This window comes from Leucoraja erinacea, chromosome 39 (assembly GCF_028641065.1).
Source record: "Leucoraja erinacea ecotype New England chromosome 39, Leri_hhj_1, whole genome shotgun sequence".
NCBI lineage: Eukaryota > Metazoa > Chordata > Chondrichthyes > Rajiformes > Rajidae > Leucoraja > Leucoraja erinaceus.
In genome coordinates, this window is record NC_073415.1 from 10,644,264 (window position 1) to 10,651,763 (window position 7,500).

At 48.0% G+C, this 7,500-nt stretch overlaps 1 protein-coding gene across 3 annotated transcripts in view; it reads left to right on the forward strand.

Moving 5' to 3' along the window:
* The window catches only part of LOC129714350 (adhesion G protein-coupled receptor L1-like), a 350,449-nt gene that overhangs the window by 111,146 nt on the left and 231,803 nt on the right, over positions 1–7,500 (forward strand). For all 3 annotated transcript variants that reach the window (XM_055663898.1, XM_055663900.1, XM_055663899.1), the window contains one exon: positions 3,791–3,945. In XM_055663898.1, coding sequence (XP_055519873.1) covers positions 3,828–3,945 — 118 coding nt within the window. In that variant the 5' untranslated portion in view covers positions 3,791–3,827. The remainder of the gene's footprint in view (positions 1–3,790; positions 3,946–7,500) is intronic.

Below are 7,500 nucleotides of genomic sequence, written 5' to 3' on the forward strand. Positions count from 1 at the left end.
TGCCTATTTCCTTCGCTACATAGATGCTGCTGCACCCGCTGAGTTTCTCCAGCTTTTTTGCGTACCATGTATTGTTTGCAATGCCTTTTGTCCAACACTTTTATTTCAGTTGTAACTTGTGACGTTTAGCTCGCTGTGACTGTACTTCCACAGCGTTGTATTCCCACTGGGGAACTGTGACAACTTCCCCAACACATGAACAGTGATTGGCAAGTTTATCTTCATGTTTCTTGCCAGCCTTGTTGTCATCTGAAATGGCTTACCACGGTACATCCTGGGCGTGATAGCCCTCAGAGCTCACCCACACATAGCGTCAAAAAGATGCAAGGGCTGCTGTAACTCAGCGGGTCAGGCAGCATCTCTGGAGAGCAGAGAATCAGGGCAGCACTGTAGAGTTGCTGCCTCACAGCGCCAGAGACCCGGGTTCGATCCCGACTACGGGTGCTGTCTGTACGGAGTTTGCACGTTCTCCCCGTGACCTGCGTGGGTTTTCTCCGAGATCTTCGGTTTCCTCCCACACTCTAAAGACGTACAGGTTTGTAGGCTTGGTGTAAATGTAAATGTGTCCCTGTGTGTGTGTGTGTGTGTGTGTGTGTGTGTGTGTGTGAGGGATAGTGTTAGTGTGCAGTGATCGCTGGTCGGAACAGACTCGTTGGGCCGAAGGGCCTGTTTCCACGCTGTATCTCTAAACTAAACATTTGCAGCATGTATGCTCTCATTGTAGCTCAGACTTTTAAGGCGGAGATTGACAGATTCTTGATCAGTGCGGGTGTCAGGGGTTATGGGGAGAAGGCAGGAGAATTGGGGTTGAGAGGGAGAGATAGATCAGCCAAGATTGAATGGTGGAGTAGACTTGATGGGCCGAATGGCCTAATTCTCCTCCTATCACTAATGTATACCGGAATGGAAGAACTGGCGTTCAGAACAGTTGTGACAGAAACAGAATGCTGGAGTAACTCAGCGGGACAGGCAGCGTCTCTGGAGAGAAGGAATGGGTGACGTTCTGGGTCAAGACCCTTCTTCAGACTGAAGATTAAAAACACTTGTATCTCCAATTAATATTATTTACAGATGAAGGGACTCGAGTTGGAATTGGCAGTGAATCGATTCAGATGCAGTTATTTTCACAATGAGTGCACTGCGCTTGAAATTATGTTCTGGTTATATAACACAGTGGCACAAACACCCGTCTTTATCAAGCATTCAAAGATACAGTGTTCAAGAAGGAACTGCAGATGCTGGAAAGAGCTGGAGAAACTCAGCGGGTGAGGCAGCATCTATGGAGCGAAGGAAATAGGCAACGTTTCGGGACGAAACCCGGAAGGGTTTCGGCCCGAAACGTTGCCTATTTCCAGAAGGATTTCGGCCCGAAACGTTGCCTATTTCCAGAAGGGTTTCGGCCCGAAACGTTCAGACTGTATTCAAAGATACAGCTCTATAGAACTTTGGTGAGACCGCATTTGGAGTATTGCATACAAGTCAGGTCACCCCCAATATAGGAAGGATGTGAGGCTTTGGAGGGACTGCAGAAGGAAAGATGTTTTTTTGCAGAATGATAGCTGGATTGGAATGAATTAGCTACAAGTTCTGATTGGAAAGACTTGGCATGTAAGGAAGAACTGCTTTGGAGAGACTGCAAGGTTAATTCGCGGGATGGCGGGACTGTCATATGCTGAGAGAATGGAGCAGCTGGGCTTGTACACTCTGGAGTTTAGAAGGGTGAGAGGGGATCTCATTGAAACACATAAGATTGTTAAGGGCTTGGACACACTAGAGGCAGGAAACATGTTCCCGATGTTGGGGGAGCCTAGAACCAGGGGCCACACACACAGTTTAAGAATAAGGAGTAAGCCATTCAGAACGGAGACGAGGAAACACTTTTTCTCACAGAGAGTGGTGAGTCTGTGGAATTCTCTGCTTCAGAGGGTGGTGGAGGCAGGTTCTCTGGATGCTTTCAAGAGAGAGCTAGATAGGGCTCTTAAAGATAGTGGAGTCAGGGGATATGGGGAGAAGGCAGGAACGGGGTACTGATTGGGGATGATCAGCCATGATCACATTGAATGGCGGTGCTGGCTTGAAGGGCCAAATGGCCTCTACTCCTGCACCTATTGTCTATTGTCTTTGCAGATGCTGGTAAAATCGAAGGTAGGCACAAAATGCTGGAGTAACTCAGTGGGTGAGGCAGCATCAATGGAGAGAAGAGAGGTTGAGGGGAGACCGTATAGAAGTGTATCTGATTATGGGAGGCATAGATGGAGGTTGACAGTCAGAACCTTTTTTTTCAAGGAGGAAATATCAAAGACTAGAGGGCATAGCTTTAAGGTGAGAGAGATAGAGTTTACAACTTGTTCAAGGCAAGATTTGTTACACAATTAGTCGTGGTTGCTAGGGGTGATGGTGGAAGTCGAGATGATAGTAGTGTTTAAGGGAATGTTATATGCGTATGTGGATATGCAGGGAATGGTGGGATATGGGTCCCATGCAGGCAGGCGACGTTGGTTTAGCTTTTTAAGGGTGGCACGGTGGCGCAGCGGTAGAGTTGCTGCCTCACGGCGCCAGAGACCCAGGTTCGATCCTGACTACGGGTGCTGCCTGCACGGAGTTTGCACGTTCTCCCCGTGACCTGCGTGGGTTTGTCCCTGTGTGCTCCGGTTTCCTCCCGCACTCCAAATACATGCACAGGTTTGTAGGTTAATTGGCTTGGTGTAATTGTAAATTGTCCCCAATGTGTAGAATTCTCTGGCTCAGAGGGCGGTGGAGGCCGGTTCTCTGGATGCTTTCAAGAGAGAGCTAGATAGGGCTCTTAGGCTTAGCGGAGTTAAGGGATATGGAGAGAAGGCAGGAACGGGGTACTGATTGTGGATGATCAGCCATAATCACATTGAATGGCGGTGCTGGCTCGAAGGGCCGAATGGCCTCTACTCCTGCACCTATTGTGTATTGTGTGTGTGTGTGTAGGATAGTGTTAGTGTGCGGGGATTGTTGGCCAGTGGACTGAAGGGCCTGTTTCTGCATTGTATCTCTTAAAGTAAAGACTCTATCCAGAACTTTGAGCTGAAGAAGGGTGCAGCCAAGATGGAGAAGCTCCATCATCAAACAGCATCCTGGCACAAGGTGGCTGGCATCCATAAAAGCCCATGACCAATCTGCATATAGAACATGGGACAGTACAGCACAAGAACGGGCCGAAGGGCCTGTTTCCCTGCTGTATCTCTGAACTAGACCAATCATGTTCGGCACAGACATTGTGGGTGATGGTCTGTTCCTGCGCTGCTCTGTTCCATGTTCTATGTAACGTGGCAAAGATCTTTATTCTGAAGAAGGGTCTCGACCCGAAACGTCACCTATTGATCAACCTGAAGAAGGGTCTCGACCCGAAACATCACCTATTGATCAACCTGAAGAAGGGTCTCGACCTGAAACATCACCTATTGATCAACCTGAAGAAGGGTCTCCACCTTGTGCTAGATATATGGCAGCAGAGGGTACATTTTGCCTTGTCCGGTTCCTGTTGTCTGTTCAACATGCTCATTCTAAACGCACGTTGTCTGACCAGTGTACACAGTGCGTTGGGGAATGCTGATTGACAGTGGTATAATGGTTGCGATGTTGCTTGCCACATCCTTGTTCAAGGCACGTTCCTCTGAAAGACATCTCTGTCAGCTTCCAGTGAGAACTGTCCCCCTTCGCAGAGAGCAACCTATAATCCCGTCTACACACACACACACACAGACGAGAATGACCTTTTGTTAAAGTCCAACCTATCAACTTTTTTTTTTTGCTTCCTCAGGCTTGAAGACCGCTTCTTCCCAACCTGCAAGCTTCCAATGGTGGACTGGTTCATGGCGGGACGGGACTCAAGGACTAGACACAAGACAATGGGCTTCCTCCGGTGGGCAGCGTGGCTCTGCTGGATAATGGTTCTCAACACAAGCCCTGCAGAAGGTAAGGCACTGGTTCCAATGGGTCAGCACTTTGAGTTCTCTCCTTTCTTTGTTACTCTCTCTGTAACGTCATGCAATTTGCCACCGGTCACGGTGGCGCAGCGGTAGAGTTGCTGCCTTACAGCAAAATGCAGCTCCGGAGACCCGGGTTCGATCCCGACTGTGGGCGCTGTCTGTACGGAGTTTGCACGTTCTCCCCATGACCTGCGTGGGTTTTCTCCGAGGTCTTCGGTTTCCTCCCACACTCCAAAGACGTGCAGGTTTGTAGGTTAATTGGCTTGGTGTAAATGTCCGGTATAAAATTGTCCAGTGCTGAGTGCAACCCCTGTCCCACTGTATGAGTTCATTCCAAGAGCTAATTCTCCCGAGTTTGCCCTGATTCGAACTCGGAGATTTACGGTAATGGCCACTCGTCGGTACTCGGGGCTCTCGTGGACATTTTTTAACATGTTGAAAAATCTTCACGAGTCTTCCCGTGCTTACCTGCCGTTAGCGAGTCTTCCCGAGTACCTGCCGTTAGCGTTACGAGCCGCTAAGAGACGTCCCCGAGCTCCGACGTACCCGCTACGTTCATTCTCCGTGCTTACCATGAGTTTGATTTGTTTTAAAACTCGGGAGAGCTCTTGGAATGAACTCGTACCGTGGGACAGGGCCATGATGTTCTACCGAGAGTTTTTCAGCGTACCACATCCAGATCCATAGCCCTGTTACTGCTGCAGGGGTGTGTTGCTTGCAAGAGGGGGTCTGGAGAAGAGTTTGCGAGATGTCGGGACATCAGGCAACGGCTACAACATAGTGCCCAGGTTCCAAAGTGGCTCCTGTTCAGTTTGTTCCAAGATGCTGAGGAAAGCCCATACTCGGCTGGCCGGCTGTTGTGTGGTGGAAGGAACTGTGCAGAGGCTGGTTACCCCGAAGATAGATACAAAATGCTGGAGTAACTCAGCGGGACAGGCTGCATCTCTGGAGAGAAGGAATGGGTGACATTTCGAGTCGAGACGTCTGAAGAAGGATCCCGACCATGTACATGTACCTGTCTCATTGTCTCTTAAATTTGGGGATAGTCCCAGCCTCAACTACCTCTGGCAGCTTGTTCCATACACCTACCACCCATCGTGTGAAAAAATAACCACTCAGATTCCTATTGAATATTTTTCCCCTTCATCTTAAAATGCGTTCTCTGGTCAATCTGAAGAAGGGTCTCGACCTGAAACGTCACCCATTCCTTCTCTCCAGAGATGCTGCCTGTCCCGCTGAGTTACTCCAGCATTTTGTGTCTCTCCAGGCTGTTGTGTGGCTTGTAGATCTAGATCACAGCTCCACCCGCGGGAAGGAAACAAATTCTCACGTATAGCTGTTGGCTGTCAATTTGGATTGACCCATGTACACTAGATGTAAGGGGCAGCCGCAGGCTAGACTGTCAATGATGGAATCTGTAGCCACTTCAACTTATGCAATACCTTGAATTTGAACAGTGCTGAACTACTATCTACCTCATTGGTGACCCTCAGACTATCTTTAATCGGACTTTGCTGGCTTTACCTTCCACTAAATGTTATTCTCTTATCACGTTTCATGTAGACTTATAAAATTATAAAAGGACTGGACAAGCTAGATGCAGGGAAAATGTTCCCAATGTTGGGCGAGTCCAGAACCAGGGGCCACACACAGTCTTAGAATAAAGGGGAGGCCATTTAAGACTGAGGTGAGAAAAAACTTTTTCACCCAGAGAGTTGTAAATTTATGGGATTCCCTGCCACAGAGGGCAGTGGAGGCCAAGTCACTGGATGGGTTTAAGAGAGAGTTAGATAGAGCTCTAGGGGTAGTGGAATCAAGGGATATGGGGAGAAGGCAGGCACGGGTTATTGATAGGGGACGATCAGCCATGATCACAATGAATGGCGGTGCTGGCTCGAAGGGCCGAATGGCCTCATCCTGCACCTATTGTCTATGTTTCTATGTCTTTCCGCTGACTGGTTAGCACGCAACGAAAGCTTTTCACTGTACCTTGGTACACGTGACAATAAGCTGAACCACAATGACATCTCATAGGTTATGCTTCAGACTGAGATTGGTTCTTGTTCGACTGGGTTTCATGGTTTAAAACGTGACTATTTTGCACGGAGCATCCCTATAGTCATCGGTGTGAGGTGACTAGCAGCAGCAGGATAGAGCATGAAACGCAGGAGTAACTCAGCGGGACGGGCAGCATCTCTGGAGAGAAGGAATGGGTGACGTTTCAGGTCGAGACCCTTCTTCTGACTTCATGTGGCTCAAGACTCAGTCTGAAGAAGGGCCACAAACTGAAACGTCACCTATTCCTTCTCTCCAGAGATGCTGCCTGCCCCACTAAGTTACTCCAGCATTTTAAGTCTACCTTCGACCTACACCAGCATCTACAGTTCCTTCCCTGCAGACGAAGAACAGCATGGGTTAGATCAGGAGTGGGGAATCTTTTCATGTTGGATTGCCGCATTAAGTTAGCTATAATCTAATTAGGCCACATCCAAGAAACTCCAATCAGATATACTTCAAAATGTACATTATTTTGTTAAAATAGCCCTCATGACTTAGTAATGTTTTAATTGTGGCTGTCAGTCGGGGAGGATTATTTAGTTGAATATTTTTTTTTTTCACTCTTTGGTATTTTAAATACGTTCGTTTTAAGGTTAAAATAAAAATAATAAAAGCATTTATTAATAAAAAGGATTTTTTCTACAAAATTTGGATTCATTCAAAAGGCCGCACTTAATGGCCTAGAAGGCCGTTAGATATAGGGGTAACATGAGGGGGACCTCTTTACTCAGAGAGTGGTAGCGGTGTGGAATGAGCTTCCAGTGGAAGTGGTGGAGGCAGGTTCGATTTTATCATTTAAAAATAGGTATATGGACAGGAAAGGAATGGAGGGTTATGGTCTGAGTGCAGGTAGATGGGACTAGGTGAGAATAAGTGTTCGGCACGGACTAGAAGGGCCGAGATGGCCTGTTTCCATGCTGTAATTGTTATATGGTTATATGGAAGAAAGACACAAAAATCTGGAGTAATTCAACGGGCCAGACAGCAGCTCTGGAGAAAAAGGAATAGGTGATGTTTCGGGTTGAGTAAGAAGGGTCTCGTGCTGAAACGTCACCCATTCCCTTTTCTCCAGAGATGCTGCCTGTCCAGATGATTTAGGTTTGACGAACCCTCGCTGCTGTTTAATGATGTGCAGTCAACATATTTGGAGCCTTGAGATTTCTCATGGACAGAGTGTTGGGGAGGCTGGCTGTACTTCCTTACACCTGCTCGATTCCCCTCGTCAATGCCTTCAACCCTGTGGTGAGACTCTTCCAAATGACTGGGTTTAAATGGGCTTCTGTAGCCAATTACAGCAGCTAATTGAGCCGAAGGAATTGTGCAGCAGGCTTAACTGGCAGAAAAAAATAAATGATCAGACAGGGCCGTGGACTTTCAGCGTGACTCTGCTCTCCGCAGGGCTGGAGCATACACTGGCCTGCAGTCGGGTGGAGATAGCTGGCTGGCTCCCTTACTGTGCCGACACTCCATGCAACTAAGGTGC